This window comes from Eleginops maclovinus, chromosome 6 (assembly GCF_036324505.1).
Source record: "Eleginops maclovinus isolate JMC-PN-2008 ecotype Puerto Natales chromosome 6, JC_Emac_rtc_rv5, whole genome shotgun sequence".
NCBI classification, from domain to species: Eukaryota; Metazoa; Chordata; class Actinopteri; order Perciformes; family Eleginopidae; genus Eleginops; species Eleginops maclovinus.
This window is the reverse complement of record NC_086354.1, coordinates 905,855-929,423: the sequence shown is the minus strand read 5'-3', so window position 1 is coordinate 929,423 and position 23,569 is coordinate 905,855. Positions and strand designations below refer to the sequence as shown.

General features: G+C 39.3%; 1 protein-coding gene across 2 annotated transcripts in view; it reads right to left on the bottom strand.

The window, feature by feature from the left end:
* Positions 1 to 1,215: 1,215 nt before the first annotated feature.
* dars2 (aspartyl-tRNA synthetase 2, mitochondrial) overlaps positions 1,216 to 23,569 on the bottom strand; it is a 23,131-nt gene continuing 777 nt past the window's right edge. The window contains exons 2-17 of one of the 2 annotated variants that reach the window (XM_063885902.1): positions 21,299 to 21,398; positions 20,255 to 20,321; positions 19,981 to 20,082; positions 18,263 to 18,358; positions 18,057 to 18,180; positions 16,095 to 16,141; positions 15,869 to 15,975; positions 15,316 to 15,385; positions 10,228 to 10,407; positions 7,779 to 7,886; positions 7,621 to 7,683; positions 5,647 to 5,796; positions 3,621 to 3,839; positions 3,411 to 3,521; positions 3,241 to 3,316; positions 1,216 to 1,687 (exon numbers count right to left, since the gene is read on the bottom strand). In XM_063885902.1, the coding sequence (XP_063741972.1) occupies positions 1,497 to 1,687; positions 3,241 to 3,316; positions 3,411 to 3,521; positions 3,621 to 3,839; positions 5,647 to 5,796; positions 7,621 to 7,683; positions 7,779 to 7,886; positions 10,228 to 10,407; positions 15,316 to 15,385; positions 15,869 to 15,975; positions 16,095 to 16,141; positions 18,057 to 18,180; positions 18,263 to 18,358; positions 19,981 to 20,082; positions 20,255 to 20,321; positions 21,299 to 21,398 (1,811 nt within the window). In that variant the 3' untranslated portion in view covers positions 1,216 to 1,496. Of the gene's footprint in view, positions 1,688 to 3,240; positions 3,317 to 3,410; positions 3,522 to 3,620; positions 3,840 to 5,646; positions 5,800 to 7,620; positions 7,684 to 7,778; positions 7,887 to 10,227; positions 10,408 to 15,315; positions 15,386 to 15,868; positions 15,976 to 16,094; positions 16,142 to 18,056; positions 18,181 to 18,262; positions 18,359 to 19,980; positions 20,083 to 20,254; positions 20,322 to 21,298; positions 21,399 to 23,569 lie in introns of both variants that reach the window. The other variant, XM_063885901.1, reaches the window with a different exon arrangement.

The following is a 23,569-nucleotide window of genomic DNA, read 5'->3' as shown; positions in this document are numbered from 1 at the left end:
GGAGCGTTTAAGCTGCAGCAAGGCAGTCCCTCTCCCCCTCTCGTCGCACTCTCCTACTCTCAACAAGACAGCATAGCCGTGTCTCTGTGCAGTAGTCGTGTGTTTTCTGTGTGCTAAAAACTACCGTTCAGACCCCTGTTGTACCTTCTGTTGTTTGCAAAAAAAAAGCTAAGCGAAGTTATTCTGTCTTTGGGAGACACGCTTTGATTTGTGTAGGAGGTAGAAGCCCTTTTTTGTTCAAATCCCGTTTCTCCTGTTTTTCGTTAAGACTAGGTAAGAAGCCTGTATTTTATTTTACTTTTTTGTGAGGCAAGACTAGAGCTATATTGTGACTTTTGTTTGTTGTGTCGGGCTGGTCTCACCTACTAAAAAACAATCAATTAAAATTGACAACAGCATTTTCTCCTTGTCACTGAATTATTTTTGGGAGTGGGAAGAGTGCGCAACTTTTATGCTGCGGGAGCCCCAAGACCCCAAGAGGTCCCCAAGACCTCTGCGTAACACATCCCTTATAAAATCATAAATCCTTGTTTCATGTAGAAATGCATATTGTTAACTTCAATATTAAGACCAGCCCAAGGTACTAAGAGGTTATGAGGCAACAGTCTGTATATCCAATCCAATGAACAACATCCAGTCATTACTACTCCCTCTTTCTTTTACCTCCTCCACATCATTCAGCCAGGAAACACCATCTGACAACCCAAGAAGAGATATGTGTGATAAAAGTCTGTAACTGAGAGGTATCCACTTGATTTGGCAAATGTGGACTGTTGAAGTTTCATATTAGCTAGAGCTCAAAAGTAGAATGTGTTTTACATGGACTGAAGACTTTGGATTATTACATTTTATTCTTACAGTGGTGGAACCACAAGGCAAGGAACTCTTTGGAGTCAGTAGATAAAAAGGAGGAAAACAACATCATCACAAATGTTTATAAGTGTTAAGTGGATTAGTGCGCTCATCTTCAGATCAGACGAGCAACCCAAACTGTTAGTTATCATGACACGTGATTGATCATTTTGTCTATAAAATATCAAAACCTAGGGAAAAATGTCCATTCCATTTCTTAAAAGTTGAGTTGATATCTCTAAATGTCTTGTTTGTCATTCCAGAACCATAACGTTCACTTTATTATGAGTTATAAAAAATTGACAATTTTATTTTCAGTTCATCGATTTATGGACTTTTTAAATAAATTGTTGTAGTCAGAGAGACTTGGCAATACGTTTTATTCTCCGTTATGTTTCATCATTTATCCTGTGGATACTCCAATTCCTTTTTTCTCTTTCAAAATAACAGTTAGCATTTTCTCTGTTCCTCCTCATGTCTGCCGGCCAGAATGCAGAGTTCTTTACAGGCTTCAGTCCCAACACTGCCTGCTGATCTCTTTCTCCTTGTCCTCACCCTCTTTCCTCTGTTTTGTAGGTTACAAAGATCTAGCAGGGCATCACCCCCTCTTCTGATGTCTCTTAATCTCTTCCTTCTGTACCTCCTCACTTCCCCTCTTCCCCTCCTTCTTGCTCTGCTGGCCAGTTGACAGAGATGTGGTAAGACTGCAGCTCCTCATCAGAAACTAAGTCAGGGGCACAGCTCATCAGGTCGTGACCCCGAAATGACTTGGGGAAGGCAATGACGTCACGGATGCTGTGGGCCCCGACCATAATGGATACCAGTCGGTCCAAACCTAGAAAAGCATGGAGACGACTTAATAAATGTTTAGCCGATTTTATATTTTAGCTTATGATTTGTGCATTATTAGCTATGTTCACTGGTGATAAGTAACAAAATACATTTACTCAAGTACTGTACTTAAATAAAACATGTTTGTAGTATTTCGGAGTATTTTCTTTCTTGCCTCTTCATACTTTTTCTGCTTCGCTACAATTCAAAGGGAAGTATTGTATTTTTTACTTTATCCAATTTATTTTAGACATTAAGTTTCTATGTCTTTTTTATAATTCCAGATTTGTACACATAACAGTTAGGAAGAACTTGTGTAATATGATGCCATCAAACATTATTAAAGTACCTGAAACAATAAGTGGGTTGACGCAATTCTGGTAGTTGTTTTTTGTAAAAAAAAGCAATCACAGTTTTAGCTTCTCAAAGAGAAAACTTACTGATTTTATTATTTTAATTTAATAATACGAAGTACTTTTACTCCTAATACCATAAGTACATTTTCCTATTCATACTTAACTACTGTTCCCAATGCAGTACTTTGTTTTGTAATTCACTGTTTGTACAGTTTAGTACCTTTACAGCTGCTCAGCCGCCCATGTCACATTACCCATGATCTTTAACCAGCAAGCTCAACATCGTTTTTGTCATTTTTATTTAACTATCTAGCTGCTCACAATTTTTTGTCTTGCTCTGTGGTTGCTCAAGCCATCAGGAGCTAGCTTAAACTGCTATCACAGATTTTCACTTTGTTGCTTGGTATTAATATAAACAGCCCAGCTAGTACGCCGGCTAAGTACAGTAGGTAGCATGTGCAGCCTTGTTAAGCGAAATGTAAAAGAGATTTAGTTACTGCAGTTGTGTACTGTGTGTATTTACAATAAAGCACTAATTGGCTAGCCGTTGTGGAGCTAGTTAGCAGAAGAGAGGCAGGGGCATGTAATGACAACACAGCTGTCATGAAAAGTGACATTCTAAAACAAATTACAAAAGGGTTATACATTGCTATAATGAACTAAAATTATCTATCCACACTACCTCTACACTATCATAGGCATAATGAATGACAGTTGTGTCATAATGAGATGTGTTTTTATCGTTTCTTCAATTAAAATTAAAAAAAATAGCTGATTCATGTATTACTATTTATTTTAAATGTTTATGTTGGCTAGAAAGTTGATTACTTTTTTAATTTAATTCCAATGATTTTAATAATCAGGAGTTATAATAATAATTTTTTTTAGATAGTTTTGTATATATATATATATATATATATATATATATATCCACATTTCTGGACTATGCAAAAGTTTATGTTTTTTATTGTTTATGACGTAGTTTTATGCCATAAGCAAACTCTAGTGGACAGGTCCAAGAGTTTAAAATGGCTCTACACCAGTGAGACAATGGAAGTCTGCAAGCGTGGAACGACCGCTTCATCTTGTAAAAGTGGCCTTACAACAGTGAACTTTGGATTAACCGCCACTACAATTCATTTAAACCATAAACCTCAGTTATTGCTAAAACTTGATGTGGTCAAACGCAGAGTGAACTCACCCAGAGCAATGCCTCCATGTGGTGGTGCTCCTGAGTCCAGAGCCTCCAACAGGTGGGAGAGGAGACTGGGGTCCTCCTGCAGAATGCACATTCATACAACAGTTATGACGAGGAGTTTATTCAACCCATTTCCACAGGAACACTGTTAAGATATATAGACAGTGACTGACCTTGAGGACACTTTTCAGGACATGAAGCTGCTCTGAGGCCTTGTGGATGCGGATGGAGCCTCCCCCGATCTCACAGCCGTTCAACACCAGGTCATAGTGCTGACCGCGCACCTGAGAGGACAGCACATACGCCTTTAAGCATCTCACATGACATCTGAATATTACTTAATTAAAAAAGAAATGAAGATCAAACAGTTCCTTAGTGACTACCTTGTGTGGCTCTGTGTAGAGGAGGTGCGTGTCCTCTGGGCGCGGGGCAGTAAATGGGTGATGGGCTGACTCCAGCTGCTCCGGATCCTCCTCTTTGGGCAAGAAAAGAGGGAAGTCCACAACCCACAGGAAGTGGAATGCTGAGGGGTCGCGGACTGACATGCCTCGAGACTCCAGTAGCTCTGCACACTGCAGACGAAGTTTACCCAGCAGGGGGCGCTGAAAAAGGAGAGGGGTTGTGGTAAGACCGCGGAGAGACGAAGGGTAGGATCAGATCAGATTAGAACACCTATCAGCATTAAAATAATACTAATGGTAACACTACTCATTATTCGTAATGGCCCATTTCCAAATTGTAACAAATGACTGGATTATGATGTGTAAGTGAGTTAATGACAGCTGCTACATGTTCAGCTAATTTCAATTACTTTCAAAAACACTGCTGCTGGATATGTTAACCTACAATTACACGCATGTCAAAGTTCTCTAATTGATTTTATATTTTGTATGAGCTAATAATCTAAATCTGATAAATAACTAGTAATGTAAAGCTGTCAAATGTAGTGGAGTAAAAAGTACAATACTGGCCTCCAAAATATGTAGTATAAATTTGGGAATATTTTGCTTAGGTATCTAACCTTTAACCCAGTCCATCACTTTCTCCTTTCACTCTCTCTCCTCCCATAGCATAGGTCTACGGCCTTGGGTATTGCTGCTATCTCTCTTAAGAAGGACCAGCTCTGGCTCTTTGTTGTTGCCAGTTCATGACAAGCACAAGCTGACCCGAGATACTTTTTAGTTTGTGGACCTCTGGGAGTCCTTCTTGTCAGATGCGTAGGTCCCACTGGTGCACATTCTTTGGCCATGGCTACCATTTAGTTACATTTATGGCACTGTTTGTTTAGTGTTGTTAATGAAGAATGTTGAATATACACTCTGAACTGGTTAAAACCTCGGACTACTGAAGAGTTCTTCAGAATTGGTTGGGCAACCGCTGTGTCAACCGCTGAGTCCCAGCTCTCCCCGTGTCTCTCTGAGTTTCCTCTCCATTGCTTCAGAAGTTTCCATCACAGTATAGAGTATGTAAGCGGCTGAGAGGCAGGGTAGTTGGAGGCACCTACATTACAATTAGCAGTATTGGGAGCTGGTGTGGAAACCCACATACCAGGTGCTGATCACTCCCTCACAGGAGACAAAGCACACAGAAGGGTGCAGTTTCTGTGGGCACACGGAGGGAGCAGGAGGCTCCCTGTCTGAGAACAAAGAACGTTTGGTAAGCTGGTAAGTCGGCTAGCAGCCCAGCTACGTTAGCCTTTGTTTTGGGAAGGTTTTTTGAGTTGGGTACAAATAAAGCCCTTTTTGTTTGAAACACTCCCTCTGTCTTGATTGCTGTGCTACCACTTTTCTTCTTTATTCAGCCCAGTCCTGTACAGTTGCATAAAAGGAAAATACTCAGGTAAAGTACAAGGACCACAATATTGTACTTGAGTAAATGTACTTAATTACTGCCCACCACTGGTTATATATTTCCAGAGGTGGTACTAGTACTCAGATGTTGTACTTGAGTAAAGTAGAAGTACCAGAGTGTAGGAATACTCTGTCACAGTAAAAGTCCTGCATTCAAAATGTTCCTCTAGTGAAAGTAGAAAGTATTCTCATCTAAATGTACTTAAAGTAGCGACAGTAAAAGTAGTCATTGTTTGATTGGTCCATTTCAGAATAATATCTCTGATATGTTTTATAATTATTGATCATTAAAGTGTTCTCAGAGCTGGTAAAGGTGCAGCTAGTTTGAATGGCTTTGTATACTGCAGGGTAGCTGCTGGATTTACTGCAGGTGAACTAAAGTCTGATTTAAGGGCTGATTATATTTCACATCATTAATCCAGATCTGTAACTAAAGGGATTAAATACATGTAGTGGAGTAAAAGTACACCATTTTACCTGTGAAATATTCCAATAAAGTACCTCAAAATTGTACTTGAGTAAATGTACTTAGTTCCGCCCCTGTCAGTGAGTGTCGTACCACAGCGTGCAGGGCCCCGGCTGCCAGCAGCAGCAGGTCTCCTGGTTGGGCTCCGGTCCCCTGCAGCATCTCCTCAGTGGCCGACGCAGACAGCAGCTTCTTCAGAGGAGACTTCAGTGTCCCGTCTGCTCGGACCAGCACCACGCTCAGCTCCTGACACACGCACACACGCACACGCGCACACACACACACACACACACACACACGAAACACAATAACTCACCAACTCTACAGAGGTTTTGAGAGTTGAAATACTGATTTGCTGTTATCATTGCATAAATATGTAAAATAATAATATGTAAATCCCTTTTTAAGTCTGATCCAAAACACTTTTTGAATAAAAAAAAAACTGATACTATTTCTAAATGACTGAACAACATTTCTTATTTGTTATTTGAGATGCACACAAAAAAGGGTATAAGCTATTTATGTATTTAAACATAACATAATTGTTCATGACTTTGTTTTTGTAAGAAATGTTTCAATCATGTCAATATGTTTCTTGTGTAAAGCGCATGGAGAATTTGAAATTCACTTGTTTCACAGATTCTTTTTTAAAGTCTTAAACACAAATCAAATCAAACTTTATTTGTAGCCTATAGCCCAATATCACAAAATACATATCAGTGGGCTTTACAGATTAAAAACAAACAACATTGTAAATGATGGAGTAACAGCAAAATGAGAAGACAAGATATTGTATGTAATACAAATGGAAATAAAAATAAGATAAGATAACAAAAGACAATAAAAATAGTACCATCAAAGTAAAATAAAATTAATACCATAAAATGCCCGCTCTAACCGAAGGCTTTGTTAAACATGTAGGGGTTCAACCCGCTCTTAAAAGTTTGGACACTCTCTGCCTCTGATCTGACAGGAAGTTGGTTCCAGAGCAAGTGCGCTTGGTAGCCGAACGCTGACTCCTGATCTTGTTTTGCGGACTCTGGGCTCCACTAACAGACCTGGACCCTGGGAGCGTAGTGTTCTAGCGGGGCAATAGTGGATTACAAGATCTGTTAGGTACGAAGGTGCCTGACCATTTAGCGCTTTGTAGGTTAAAAGAAGTATTTTAAAATCAATTCTGTGCTTTACCGGTAGCCAGTGTAGAGCAGCTAAAATTGGAGTGATGTGCTCCATGTTCCTGGTTTAGTTAGTATACGGGTTGCAGCATATTGTACCAGCTGAAGGTTTTTAATAGATGTGGTGGGACAGCCTGATAGAAGGGAGTTGCAGTACTCCAGCCTAGAGGTTATAAAAGCACGCATGAGTTTTTCTGCATCATTTTGAGTCAGGATGTGTCAGATTTTTTTTATATTGCAGAGATGAAAGAAGGCAGTCCGTGAAACCTGCTTTATGTGAGATTTGAAGGACAAATCTTTGTCAAAGACGATGCCAAGACTTTTCACTGTGGAGCTGGAGGTCATCAATAATAGTTATTTTAATCGTGGTAACATTTCGTAACTGTTTGGGGCCAAGTAAAATGACTTTGGTTTGTCTGTGTTTAAAAAAACAGGGGAAGGAAAGAGTCTGGATCAAGCTTAGGAAATGGATCACCAGAATGTGTTTCTCTCAGAGGCGTCTCAGGGCTTCCGTACAAACCACTACGTACATTCTATTGCTTTGAGCCGCTCTAGCAGCTTTACTCTAAGGATGGCTATGTTAGCGTGTTGGCCAACACGTTGGTCAAGACTAAAATATCTCAACATCTGGATTGACTTCTACAGTGGACAGCAATTCTTTACATTTTATATGCTTTCACACAAAGAACACACTTTTCACAATGATTCCACAGTCCTTTAAAACAATGTATAGCTTTTATTTCCTCTCATTTTATCCTTATTCTATCCGTCATGTAGTATTATTTCCTGGATCATTCTTTAATCATAAGAACAAAGACAAACACTTACATAACATTACATTCTGACCTCACAAGAAACTAAGTTAAGAGAAAGAGCAGAGAAACAAACCTACCTGTCTAAACTGAGTCTTAGCAGTCTGTTTCAGTTCTTCCAAATCTTTAGCAGAAAATAGTTTCTGTAGTCAAATAAGAAACACATTTTAGTTTTTAGTTATTATGACATTGTAACTCACAATGTCTGCACAGTACGCTTGGATGTATTTTTCCTCACCACTCCACTGGGGACGCAGATGGCCTGAACGGAGCCTGCTGGTTGGCTGAGAGCTGATCTGAGGAACTCTATTTGAGTGGAGGAGAAAACCGGACTGAGGTCCATCAACTGCACACAAAGAAAGAGATCAGAGAGAGATTCAGACTGCTGCATAGTCCTGTTCACACCACCTGAACATAGAGTCCTGCCTTTAACATCAGTATGTCGCTGTCATCATGGATTATTAACGGATTTATTAATGGATAAAAACACCCCTTACTGGGCCCTCATACTCTTTGAAAGCTTATTTGGAAATAATGTAACATTTTTCCAAGATGATCAAACAAAATACGCTTGTGAATCATTTGTATTGTTATTTATTCCATTTAGTTTTAAATGGGAATTTAAGTCCTAATAATGTAATTCATACCAGATACAGTTAGCTTCTGCTCTAACAGAGCCCCATCCCAATTACAGCCCTGTTTATTACTCAAAAAGAATACATATGAAATGTACATGAAATACATTTGATTTGACAAGAAGAGAAAATCATAACATTAAGACATAAAAAAGTATTAGGGCATTTAATACAATACAATTACAATATGGACTATAGGTTGAGTGATGACATCATTGCAGTTAAAAATAACAATAGCTCTCGTAAATAAAAAAATTATAAGTCCAACAGACTTCTTTCTTCACCTCTTCTTGGTCTCAGATTTGCCAGCACAGTCTTATTTGATCTTTGATGAGCAATATATAGATTGTTCATGTTCATCATCATCATCATCATCATCATCATCTATTTACCTGGCTGCTATACCTCAAAACGGTTTCTGAGGACTATTTTTGTGCCTTCTGTAAAATTGTGTAAGTGTTTTATATATTTTTGTATCTTGGTGTAACATTAAGCTGTCTTTTGCTCTTTTGCTGTAACAAATGAAAATTTCTCCTGTGGGACGGATAAAGGGATTCTGATTCAGACAACAAAAGTACTGAGCATGTTGAAAATGCCAAAAATATTCAGTTAAAACTCATAAGTAAAAACTATCCACTCCTAATATCTGGAGATGTTTTCCTAGAGACTCTTAATTTACAGTATTAACAACGTGATTGTTTTTACATTTCCCACATCCCTCCACCACATGTTCTGCCCAGTATCACCATGACATCTTATTTCAGACTCGTTGCTCCACATGTTTTAATGATGCTGCTCGTCTCTGAACGCTTGTAGCTGTGTGAGAAAACACCAGAGTCATCAGAGCCAGGTCACCAGGATCCCCTATGTGAGACAGCATGGAAACTCCCTGTGGGATCCAGGATGTGGAAGATAAACAGAGTGTGGCATTACCTAAGCCTCAAGTAATCTCTCCTGGAATAAACCAGCTGGAGACATTTTGGCAGGCTTTGTGTTTGAGACCACTTAAAAACTGTTATTTAAAAGCTGCCAAACTGTGAACTTAGTTTATAATATGAGAATGAGGAATCAAATGACCCTAAATATGAAAAACAAAGTTCATCTCAAGTGGCAGCAATACAATTTAGTTTGAAGGGTGATATTAGCAATTGTTAAATGGCTTATTGAATACTCAATTCTAATTGGTAAATTTGGACATTCAGAGGTTGTTAAGTAAGGGATAATGTGCAGTGAGGCTTCATTATGGGGAAAAGAACACCCGACTGATCAGGGAGCCCAACGCCAAGCAGAGGGATCTTGAACAGCTTTTCCCTATAATGATCGCCTCGCTGCACATTATCCCGCTTATTACACGGCCAGATACTAAACAAACTAACGACTCGACTCACAATTTTTATTTAAATTATTTTAACTCTGTATTTTAACCACTTTTCCTTTCTCTATGTTGATCCTGCTTAACAATGGTCAATAAGTCCTTGACAGCCGTCTGTATTACCGGATTAACAACGTGTCACATGTTTTGAATTGACTAATCAGATTCGAGTATTCAACTAAGCCATGTAATAATACTTGATAACACACCAAAGCTAAGCAAAATAATGCCCTATGCTGAGGAGGATCAAAGGAGAGAAGGAAAGAAGTTAAAAGACAGATTGCTGGATATCAGACAAATCACCAGGAGAACACAGACAGGAAATAAACACTGACAGGAACAGCAGAAGAAGACAGACAGGAAGTAAACACTCAAGTCGTTTCCCACAAGCCCCCAGGAAGTGCTCTGGACTTTGAGAAAATATTGTAGTGGCCAAAATCCGGGTTCTACAACTTCTGTATCAGTCCATGACGTCACCCGGCCCAGAAATACTTTTTCCCATTGATCTTATTTAAATCATTAGGTCCTTAAAGTTGTAAAATGCGCACATTATCCCTTACTCACATTCATGTTATAATGTAGATTCTCTATCTCCAGCTAAAGGATCAGCTCTGACATCCAGGCATTAAGGAGGAACCAGAAACAAACAAACAAATGTAAATAAAACTCAACCACCCCACCTTCATGCAGAACCTGGTGTCAGGCTTGTCCACACCGTAGTCCCTCATGGCCTCCTCGTACGTCATGGTTTGGAAAGGAACCTGGACGGGACCTTTTTCTGCAGGCCAGGAGTGAGCTAACAGCCCCTCAACCAGTGACAGGATGCCTGCCTGCTCCACAAAAGACATTTCTATGTCTACCTGAGAAGATGGGAAAACACACATCAGAACTGTAAACCAACTCTTGAAGTCCAAATGAAAATTGCATCCAAAACAGGAAATATAACATACATCAGCAGCCACGAAAAAATTAACTAAGAAACCTAAAAGTCTACAGTAGGTGTAGAACAGCAGGTCAGTTTTTGCAAAAAAAAGATTTTTCTTCACCTCCAGGTTGGTTTTTGCTAAGGGTTCCTGTTTCCTCTCAGCTGGCCTGGGACCCACTTCTGGTACACGTTTTTTAACAGCAGATTATTACAACCTATAATTACCTTTGTAGTTAGCTGGCCCCTTCTGGTGGACTTTCTAAGGCTATGAATAGTTTGTTGGTCCATTATTTCATGTGTGTAAGGTTAATGGTCTCTTAAGAGTCTCAGGCTTTATTGTCATGTGCACAGAGCTACAGTGTAGATTTGGCAATGAGAAATTGAAGTCCCTGGCTCCTCCATGCAATATAATATAAGACACAAAACAATGAAGCAAATAAAAAAACTAAAAACATAGTGCGAGAAATGTTGCAAGACTAATGTGTAAATGATGCAGGAGAAGTTAAAGGTCTCCTATTATACTATATTTGAACAATATATTGTAGGGCCATATCTATACATGTCTGTGAAGTGTTTTGCTCAAAACACCAAACTGATCCCCCAGTGTAGCATGCCTCACCCCCCTCTATTTCAGCCCTGTTCCTGAAGTGCTGATTCTGTGACTGTAGCTTTAAATGAACTAGCTGCTGCTGGCCACGCCCCTTTGGAGCTGCTGCTGGCCACGCCCCTTTGGATCGTCATGATCTCTCCTCTTAAGAGTTTTCTACCGGGAGAAACTCAGCTAAACGCTGCCATGATTAAACGCCATATGATGTTCCAAACCACATCCAGCATTATTTCTGAAACACTTCTCAGTGTTTACCACTAGAACAGAGACATTATATGTATTATATATAGAACATCTCTAAGTCTCTCCTGCAGACATCCTGCTGAACACACAGAGGTGCTGGGGAGGGGATTCAGCTCGCTGACTGTATATTGCAGACGATAGGTTGGGAGGTGTCACGTTGCCAGGAGTTCAATGTAAAGCCAGCCCACATTTTGGTTATGACATCATATCGGCAGCAAATCTGGATTAACTCGTTTGTACCCCCATTTTAGAGATGTGGGTAAGGAGGAAAAGAGAGAGTGTTGTATTTTCTGATCCTTGGTGAGTCTTACACACCTGGGACACATTTACAGTGGGGCAAAAAAGTATTCAGTCAGCCACCAATTGTTTAAGTTCTCCCATTTGAAAAGATGAGAGAGGCCTGTAATTTTTATCATAGGTATACCTCAACTATGAGAGACAGAATGGGGGAAACAATCCAGAAAATCACATTGTAGGATCTTTAAAGAATTTATTTTCAAATTATTGTGGAAAATAAGTATTTGGTCAATAACAAAAGTTCATCTCAATACTTTGTTATATACCCTTTGTTGGCAATGACAGAGGTCAAACGTTTTCTGTAAGTCTTCACAAGGTTTTCACACACTGTTGCTGGTATTTTGGCCCATTCCTCCATGCAGATCTCCTCTAAAGCAGTGATGTTTTGGGGCTGTCGCTGGGCAACACGGACTTTCAACTCCCTCCAAAGATTTTCTATGGGGTTGAGATCTGGAGACTGGCTAGGCCACTCCAGGACCTTGAAATGCTTCTTACGAAGCCACTCCTTCGTTGCCCTGGCAGTGTGTTTGGGATCATTGTCATGCTGAAAGACCCAGCCACGCTTCATCTTCAGTGCCCTTGCTGATGGAAGGAGGTTTTCACTCAAAATCTCACGATACATGGCCCCATTCACACTTTCCTTTACACGGATCAGTCGTCCTGGTCCCTTTGCAGAAAAACAGCCCCAAAGCATGATGTTTCCACCCCCATGCTTCACAGTAGGTATGGTGTTCTTTGGATGCAACTCTGCATTCTTTCTCCTCCAAACACGACAAGTTGAGTTTTTACCAAAAAGTTCTATTTTGGTTTCATCTGACCATATGACATTCTCCCAATCCTCTTCTGGATCATCCAAATGCCCTCTAGCAAACTTCAGACGGGCCTGGACATGTACTGGCTTAAGCAGGGGGACACGTCTGGACCTGCAGGATTTAAGTCCCTGGCGGCGTAGTGTGTTACTGATGGTAGCCTCTGTTACTTTGGTCCCAGCTCTCTGCAGGTCATTCACTAGGTCCCCCCGTGTGGTTCTGGGATTTTTGCTCACCGTTCTTGTGATCATTTTGACCCCACGGGGTGAGATCTTGCGTGGAGCCCCAGATCGAGGGAGATTAGCAGTGGTCTTGTATGTCTTCCATTTTCTAATAATTGCTCCCACAGTTGATTTCTTCACACCAAGCTGCTTACCTATTGCAGATTCAGTTTTCCCAGCCTGGTGCAGGTCTACAATTTTGTCTCTGGTCTCCTTTGACAGCTCTTTGGTCTTGGCCATAGTGGAGTTTGGAGTATGACTGTTTGAGGTTGTGGACAGGTGTCTTTTATACTGATAACGAGTTCAAAAAGGTGCCATTAATACAGGTAACGAGTGGAGGACAGAGGAGCCTCTTAAAGAAGAAGTTACAGGTCTGTGAGAGCCAGAAATCTTGCTTGTTTGTAGGTGACCAAATACTTATTTTACCGAGGAATTTACCAATTAATTCATTAAAAATTACAGGCCTCTCTCATCTTTTTAAATGGGAGAACTTGCACAATTTGTGGCTGACTAAATACTTTTTTGCCCCACTGTATATATAAAAGACAGCAAAAAGCCCATTTTGCATAATAGGGGACCTTTAATATAAACATGTCAAACAGAGTGTTCCATTTCCCCATTCTGCTGTGTCAACTGAATTGTATTTTATTCTTATTTTTTTAAATGTATATATACATACAGTCGAGGAAATAAGTATGTGATCCCCTGTCAATTTAGTTAGTTTACCTACTTACAAAGAAATGCTGTCCTTTTTATGGTAGGTTTATTTTCACAGTGAGAGACAGAATATATAAAAGAAATCCAGAAATGTATAGATTAAAAAAAGATATAAATGAATGTGCATTTAATTGGAACCAGGAACCTGAAAATGGGACATGGATAGCCCTTCCAGCACGACAATGAGCCAAAACATACGGCCAAGGCAACTTGGGAGTGGCTAAAGAAGAAGCCCATTAAGGTGAGGGAGGGGCCTAGCCAGTCTCTGGACCTCCATCCCATAGAAAATCTGTGGAGGGAGCTGGAGCTTCCAGCTGCCAGGCATCAGTCTCCAAACCTTAAGGATTTGGAAAGAATCTGCAGAGAGGAGAGGACCAAAATCCCTCCTGAGATGTGAGCAAACCTGGTGACCAACTACAAGAAGCATCTGACCTCTGTGCTGTCCAACAAGGCTTTCTCCACCAAGAACTAAGGCATGTTCTGCAAGGGGATCAAATACTTATCTCCCACAATTAAATGCACATTCATTTATATCTTTTTTTAATCTACATTTCTGGATTTCTTTTATATATTCTGTCTCTCACTGTGAAAATAAACCTACCATAACAATGACAGACTGTTCATTTCTTTGTAAGTGGGTAAACTAACTAAATTGACAGGGGTTCAAATACTTGTTTCCTCCAATGTATGTGCATTGGTATTTAGTGTACTTTTTCAACACAAAGGCATGTGTTACTCAGCAACATTAATATGTATTAAGACACAAAACAACTATAAAAATAGTGAGAGAATAAAGTAATGCGAGAACATATACAAGTCAAATAGAATAAGATAAGCTAGAAACTCAGGTAAAATTAAATATTGTACAAGAATAGAATACTGCTTATTGTAGAAATACTAGAGAGTAGGCTCAGACTGATGAATGCTTTAGGCCATGGAGGCACCTCACAGAGCTCTCAGGCTGTGGGATGAAATGCTCTGGTTGTCTCTGTCCTGATGCTGCGGTGTTCAAGTCCTTTTCTTCCCTTTAAATAATTCAGCTGTGACTGTTCTGAAGAGTCGTTAAAGTCACTGTTATATTAACGGTTTACAGGTATGAGGAGGCGATTGTCCTCCATCCTGGGGTGTGCTCTCTTGATGAAATACTCCTGTGTTGCCAACTTGGCGACGTTCTCTCCAAATCTGGTGACTTTCCAAATCCTTTGGCAATCTATAGCTACTTTTTCTGGTGTTATTGAAAACTTTTCTGGTGTTTGGAGACTCTGAAGTGAAAGCACGAATCCCACAGGAGACCCACACTCTCCTCAAAAAGCCCCCACTGATCCCCCTCTGGCTTACAGAGTGTCTCTTTAGGTACACTTTGCCGGTCCCAAGCCCGGAAAAGAGGGCAAGTTGGACATAGCAATTCCATCCCACGTAACAGTCTTTTGATTAAACCTGACATTCTAACATTTAGCAATACAGGACAAAATTGATTTATGTAATATGGGTCTAGACAAAGCATTAAAGTAATTAAGTGATGGCCTATTTCAATGGCAAAATAAAATATATATACAAAATAAATAATAATAATAAAAAATATTTTTAAAAAATCAACATAACATAATTGATTTGTAGTTTTAAACATATTAAGGGTGTTTTTCCCACTTTTAGTCTCTCCTAAAGCATCTATTACAATTACATTCAAATAGCTAATTAAGCAAATTAGGCAATGACAGCATTTAGCGATTTCTAGCGACTTTAAGGAGGAGCCAATAGCTACTTTCCTTACTATGGAGTTGGCATAACTATGCTAGGAACAAACGGCATATATGGTCACATAGGTTATTACTTGACAGTTTGGTAAGTTCCCTTTCCAGCTCAAATCCCAACCACTGAGGAAATAAAAGAACAGTATAGTCTCAACATAAATCCTGTTGTGTGGGGTTGCACCGTGTCCTCTGTCCTACCTGAGTGAACTCCGGCTGCCGGTCTGGTCTGGAACCTTCATCTCTGTAGCAGCGAGCAACCTGGAAGTACCTGCCTCACAATGGAGACAAACACTGTTAGAATTCACATTGATTTTAATTCATTTTCAAGTTCATGTTCAAAAATAGATATTTTTCCTGTAAAGAGAACATGCTATTCTAGCACAAAATGATTATGAACTTAACAGTACATTTCAAATGTATATTTATGTATAGATGTCGCAATTGGACAAAGTTTTGGCAATGCTGTATGTCGTTATGGTCCTGCTAATAAAGCTATACGAATTGAATTGAATGTTGATAATTACATCCATTTGGGCTGTTGGCTATAGCATGGTGAAGATCAAATATAAAAAGTGTATTACAGTGTAAAATACTGCCGGATTAACAACAAATCATTTGAAATAACAACAAAAGATCTGTATCTGACTATCAAATACAGGCAAAAGGCCAGAACATATCAACACATACAGTTTTCCATCCCATAGCAGTGCCGATGTGGGTTCCCCTGTTAACCGGGGTTCCCTACACTCACCTGTCGACCCCGGCCACCATAAGGAGCTGTTTGAACTGCTGAGGACTCTGGGGCAGGGAGTAGAAGCGGCCCGGCTCTCTGGACGGAACCACAAACTCTTTGGCTCCCTGAAACCCAAAGCCATGATCAGGGTCCGCCTTCACATGTTTCTGAGGGAGGCCATCCCTTTATGATCAGCAAAGTGAACTTCCTTCTGTGCGGGAATATATATAAAGGATCTTCTTACCCCTGGTGTTCTCTTAAACAAGGTGGGAGTTTCCACATCCACAAAACCTACAATGAGAAGAATAAAAGAGAGGGCTAGATTAAGTTTAGCCGTTCTCTCAGTGAGAAAACCCATTTAGAGCCTACACCAAAGTACAGAACAGTCCTGTAATGTCAGTCAGGGACAGTGTGCTGAAGCGTGTGCAGTGTGTGAGGAGTGTGTGATGGCTGGGTAGCTTGTCAAAGTGGTTCCCAGTTTAGGAGAATTACCAGTGAGCCACTGTCCTGGTCAGGCTTGGGGAGTAATGGATTACATGTAACGGGATTACACAATCAGGATACACCAAAAAAGGTAACTGTATTCCCTAACAGTTACATTAAAAAAAAGGTATAATCGGATTACAATGATAGTAAAACCTTAAAGAGCATCTAGTGTGTGTAGTAAAGGATCAGACGTTCCCTCTCCTCTGTCAGCTGTTCTGTTCTGTAGGCTAATACTTTAAGAGTGAATCTATACGCCTACTGCCTAAATCTGCTTTATGGTTTTCACTTTCTTTGGTTCATTTGTTCTTGTTTTATTTCAGTAGGTGAACCCTATATGTTCATAGAATAGTGTGTGAGCTTAACTTCTGTCAACTCAGATTTTATTCCTGCTTTTTTAAAACTGTAGTATGTGCTGATGTGTTTCAGTGTTAGGTTGCTGCCTGAATATGCTTCATGAAAGACAGGTTTCCCTATCAATAAGATAATTTCTAATCCTAAACATCTTGGTTTCTTCTTCTCTTAGGTCACACTGTACTGTGGTCTTACATTAAAAATGTTAAGCTCCCCTGGCAACTCCCCACCCACGTGACACTTCCCAACCTATAGTCCCCAATAATAATAATAATAACAAATCACATTTATATAGCGCTTTTTACGGTACTCAAAGACGCCCTATAATATAACATAACAATATTGCCCTATCAGAACAATGCGAACAGATCATTTATTAATTTATACTAGGGTTAAAAACAAAACAGAGGATAAAACAAGAAGAAGATGGTGGGAGTTAGGTGGTGAAGGCTAGTGCAAAAAGGTGTGTTTTTGGTGCAGATTTGAAAGAAGAGAGGGTTGGGGAGACTTTGAGGTGGGAGGGAAGCGAATTCCATAGGGAGGGGGCAGCAACTGAGAAGGCCCGATCACCCCAGGTCTGGCGCAATATACAGTCGCGAGCTGAATCCCCTCTGTTTTGGAAGTAATATGGTCTGTGTTTACATTAGCAAGCATCGCTAACGCTGTACTGTAGACTATGTGTAATATAAAGGTCCTGTCCTTGTGGTAAACCGAGAGAGAGAAACGTTTGAGCTCCATACTGTTTCAGAATAATGCTGGATGTGGTTTGGAACATAATATGGCGTTTAATCGCGGCAGCGTTTAGCTGAGTTTCTCCCGGTAGAAAACTCTCCCCAGAGGAGAGATCATGACGCTCCAATGGGGCGTGACCAGCAGCAGCTCTCAAGGGGCGTGGCCAGCAGCAGCTCCAAGGGGGCGTGGCCAGCAGCTCTAAAGGGGCGGGGCCAGCAGCAGCTCGTTCATTTAAAGCTAAGTCACAGAATCAGCACTTCAGGAACAGGGCTGAGATAGAGGGGGGTGAGGCATGCTACAATGGGGGATCTGTTTGGTATGTTGAGCAAAACACTTCACAGACATGATGTGTATAAATATGGCCCTACAATATATTGTTCAAATATTGCATGATAGGAGACCTTTAAGTAAAAAGCTCTAATTGATATTAATTTCCTCTTTCATTTATTTGCATTGCATTTGATATTGAGGTAATCCAAAAGTCACTGAAAGTAATAAGATTACATTACTGTTCTATATTTTGATACTCAGATTAGCTTACTGATTACATGTAACAGGTAATCAATCATTTTTAAAGTAACCACCCAGCCCTGGTGGAGAGGAGCTGATCGGGGGAGGAGGATCTGGCTCTGCTCACCATGCTCCTTACAGAGGAACTCCCTCATCCTCATCACCAGCTGAGACCTGAGCCGGAGGTTCCTCTGCATCTGAGACGACCTCAGGTCCAGGTAGCGGTACTTCATCCGCAAAGCCTCCGACTTCTGTGCAAAACCACAATTATTCATAATGAATAACAATATAGAATTATAAAATAGTATTGAAAATGCGCAAAGAGTTACTTACTTTGACAAAGTCTTTAATTTCAAAAGGCAACGTGCAGCACACATTCAAAACCTCCACGCTCTCAGCTAGGACTTCTATCTCTCCTGTCGGCATGCCCTGTTCAGATCAAACCAAAGAAAACGTTAGATCTTATAACTCAAGGTGCTTCACAAAACATCACATACCCAATTTACTGAAAATAAAAATAATATTATCTCCCCCTTCCCAGTGTAATAACCAGAGTAACTCATCTTTGTGGTTGAAAATAACACTTCACTTTAAAAGTAATTTAAACCAAATTAAAATATGAATGAAATTCAGTTGTCACAGCAGAATGGTGAGATGGAACACACAAGTGAACACTATTTGACATGTATATAGTTAACTTACTTCTACTCTGTTTCTTTTTGCACTACAGACCCATCTTCAAATTGTGTGTCTTAAAAAAGGTGCTGGAATCACTGGTAAATCAACAACTTAAGAACTTTTTATCAACTAGTAATATTTTATCTGACTTTCAATCTGGTTTTAGGAAAAAACACAGCTGCCTTAAAAGTAGTAAATTATTTTATACAATTCTTAGACAACAGAGAGCGTTGCGCTGCACTTTTTATTGACTTATCAAAGGCTATTGATACAGTGGATCATGCCTTACTGTCACAAAGACTCTTTCAGATCAGGCTGTCTGTTGGTTCGAGAAGTATTTATGAGGCAGATCACAGTGTGCGGGCAGAAGGCATAACTTCTACATCTCTTCATGTAACCAAGGGTGTGCCACAGGGACCGGTTTTAGGACCATTGTTATTAATTATTTAAATAAACAGTCTTAATAACAATGTTTTAAATGCAAATTTACATTTTTATGCTGATGATCCAGTAATTTACTTTTCTGCATGATTTGGTCAGGCTCTTTCTCAGCTCCGGACTGCTTTACCATTGTACAATCCAACCTATGTGATTTGAAAGTTGTTTTAAATGCTGCAAAGACAAAGCTCATGTTGTTCTCTGTCACAGCTTTTGAAATTATACATACTTTAAATGCCTGAATAAAAACGCAACAAAAAAATGAAGAAAAGTGAAATACAATACACATTATCGTGTGTATTTCAATATAAGGTATTACGAGACGTAGTATTACTCATTTAAATGAGAACTCTTAAAGGGAGGTGTGCAAGAGAGTTGTATTGGCATGTGTGCTGGACTGAAGACATGAGGGATATGTGCGATGAGTATAACGATGAGTGAGCTCAGTTCTGCCATTTTGCTGCTAAACTACAGCCAACTGCTTGTTGAATAATAAAATAAAGGTTGGTAAATGATTTCCAACATTCTTGATTTTAAAATTGAAGATTGAACTGAAGGCAAACAGCACCAATAGAAAGAGAATGATAGTTACATTTTAAGCATTTCACATTGCAATGATGACAATGCCGTTGTCTATGCTGCTCCCTGCTGGATTCATTCTTATCAAACATTTTAACATATTTTTCACATGGAACACTAAACAGTTACTTAATTTCTTTGTTTTTATTCAGGCATTTCAAATCTCCGTTTCCATTTTAAGGGTTGACATGTTATTGGTCTTGATGTATTGTGGTAAGTCTGAGCCAGTAAGGTGGTGACGATAATGAATGACAGAGGAACAGGTGTGATTCCACACAGGAGGATCAGCTCCACCGCAGCATGCAGACTGACTGATCCAATATCTCATAACAGAATCTCTCGTGTCACACACTAACCTTGTTCTCCTGCCCCGCTGGTCGCCGTCTGACTGTGCCTGTTACCTTGACGACAGACTCTGTTGTGAGATCACACAGCATTGCTTTCAAATGACTCGCAGACTTAACACAGAAGAAAAATGAAAAATAAGTCAGATCTAGAAATCAACATCAATCTCAAAATATAGACCTGGAGCAGTGAAAAATATATTGTTATTATTATTATAATAGTGTTATTTTCTGTAATAGTATTAACAGACACTGTAATATGGTATTTGAATTGTTCCATCCTTACTTCTTCCTGAGGGATGAGGACTTGTGCCAGGCCGCTGAAGTCTCGCAGGATGACAAAAAGATCCTGCCTGTCGGAGAAACAAAGTGATTTTAAAGATTTTTTTTTTATGGGAAAAACAAGTCTGGACAGCATAGAGTCACGCAGTATGGAAAGGGAAACCCAGTAACATGTATTACTGACACACTGCGTGTCGTGAAGACCATCATGTAGTATTTTAATCATTTATATGACTGTAGGCTAATACTTTAATCTATACGCTTACTGCCTGAATCTGCTTCATAGTTTTCACTTTCTTTGGTTAATTTGTTCTGTTTTTAATTCAGCATGTAAACCTATATGTTCATAAAATAGTGTGTGTGAGCCTAACTGTGTGTGTGTGTGTGTGTGTGTGTGTGTGTGTGTGTGTGTGTGTGTGTGTGTGTGTGTGTGTGTGTGTGTGTGTGTGTGTGTGTGTGTGTGTGTGTGTGTGTTAAACTAAAATGGAGCATTTTCTGTCAGCTCAGATTTTATTTCTCTTTTTTAAACTGTAGTATGTGCTCATGTGTTTCGGAGTTAGGCTGCTGCCTGAATATGCTTCATGAAAGGCAGATTTTCCTCTCAATAAAATCATTTCTGATCCTAACGGTCTTGATTTCTTCTTTTCTAAGGTCACATTGTCCTGTGGTCTTACATTATACACTTAAGTAAAAACATTTTATTGATATTTATTTTTCTTGTTTATATTTGCATTGCATATGATCGATCTAAGCCGAGAGTAATGGGAAGTAATCAGATTACATAGTTTTTATATTTTGATACTCTGACTACTCATAGTCATGGATTTCATTTTTAAAGTAACCGTCTCAACCCTGCTCATCCCAGGAGCAGGACTCCTCCTGACTGAAGAGGTCAGGTCTCATATATCACCACAGTGTGACTGTGATGTAATGTCTCTTTAGTAGGCTACTCTTTCTGCAGTTACTGTCAGGTGGTACATTTAAATAATTTCCCGATTTGGGAGGAATAAAATGTCTATCTATCTGAACTGCAGGAACAGAGTCTCACCTGAGGTACTGGACCCAGCCACACAGAGTGACGCTCCCCCCCACATGATGTGGCCTGAGCTCTCCACAGGTGTGGCTCCTGAGGGACAAACTGCTGGCACCTGAGACAGAAGCGAATGAGGATCATGGCTGGACGATAAATGTTGATAGGATCACATAATGTTATCTTTAACACATTTACGTTGTTCAAATAAATGATCCTAAGCACCATGACTGGAAAGTTACAAAACTAGATCACATTCATGATTAAGATCCATAATTGATATATTAGCATTAGCGCTGCATGATATTAGTGATTTATGCGATAACATTGTGAAATGATGTGATAAAAAATTTAATTTGTGATAAACAGATATGAAGTAAAGTTTGGGCTCAGATTACCGATTAATGCGAAAGGAGAAACAGAATCACATATTGATGCCATTTGTTTTTATTTTAATAATGCAGGTGGACCCTATGCCATAAAACTACCTTATTTCATATTGATATTTTTTGATGATTGTTTTTAAATGATAAACTTACTTGTTGCTTAAAAAATGTAGGCTGAACTGATTCCAATATGATTTAGTGCCATCTTAATGCATGCTTTAATGATTATCAAGATAAGGTTGTGAATTGCAACAAAACAATTGATAGTGTAATCATATAATAAAACGTGTTATTTATCGTCCCAGTTTTATACCACATATAAGACTGAACTCCTGAGCTCTGTGAATGTCTACTCACATCTGTTTATAGTACACACACATATACATATACATATATATACATATACATACATACATACATATATATATATATATATATACATACATATATATATATATATATATACACATACATACACGTATATATATATATATATATACATACATACACGTATATATATATATATATATATATATATATATATATATACATACATACATACATACACGTATATATATATATATATATACATATATATATATACACATATATATATATATATATATATATATATTATACATATCTGCCATATACATCTGTTATACGTAATATATGCATCTGTCCATACCTCCTCATTCAACAGTGTAAAGTATTTAAATACTTTCAATGTATTCCACATATGTATATATTTCACATCCTTAAATCTTTATTGTTGTTATTGTAAATATTCTTCTCTCTTTTTGCACTATTTTATTTATCTTATTTGCACCATGTATGTTGAGTTGTTGGAGGAGCATGGGATATAAGATTTTCATTGCCAACATATACGCTGTATATGCTGTGCATAGAGCTCCTGCGGTCACGTGACTTTTGGTTGGGAGCCACCATTTTGGCAGTCAACATGACCACCGGTGCCAGTGTTTTCTTACCGAGCGAGTATACTTCTCATTTTAATTCAAGTGAAATTCGGCTTTATAGTACAAAATTAGAGAGATTAAATATAAGCGACCCATATAATTCACCCGGTGTGCTTTTCAAGAGCATAACCTCCTGCTCTGAAGACGATGTACCCGACTTGCGCTACGCAGACATCCACAGCTATCTTGTAAGCTTTCCATCAGTGTACTCAGGAGACTCCCTCAGAGCGTACAAAAGCTTGGAGGCTTACAAATGGTGTCAGTCCGGCTTCGTAAACAACATTCAACTGTGGAGTCTTACATCCAAAAACTTCGGCATCATCACTGCAAGGGTAAGTATTAAATTATTCCAGTTTGATAGGCAGTGTCACGTTAGCATTGTTTGTTTATTAGCTTGGCTAGCTACGGAAGTGTCACGTTAGCATGTTTTTTAGCTTGGATAGCTACTGCAGTGCATCTGTAACTTGCTAGTTTGTATTTTTGATCGTACTCAACCAAAGTGGCTGGCGTTTGTTTACCACTAGCTTGCTACAAGCTAACTTGCTAACTGGCTAGGCTGCGCCAGAGCCACACTTGTTGAGTTAAAAAGGGACATCACAGTGTCCGTTAGCTATAATAACTGGGTGCTACTTCTTAAATTAAACTAATTAAATTTAATTAAACTGACCAGAAACTTTTTGTAGCATTGTACTGTATTCCTTCACCCACCTGATATGAAGTGATCACTGCATAAGCGAAAGCCAACGGCCGGGGGGTCCCATCTTTCAGTCTTTTTCTGAAGGCTCCTGGCTCTTTTAATCGCTCCAATCCACTTCTCCCTCCTCTCCGCGTCTTTAGGAATGCGATAATACGATACACCTTTCTTTTTCCCACGCCTATTTGTGCAACCTGGTGCACAGCAGTTATCCACCATCCTTGACAGTCTG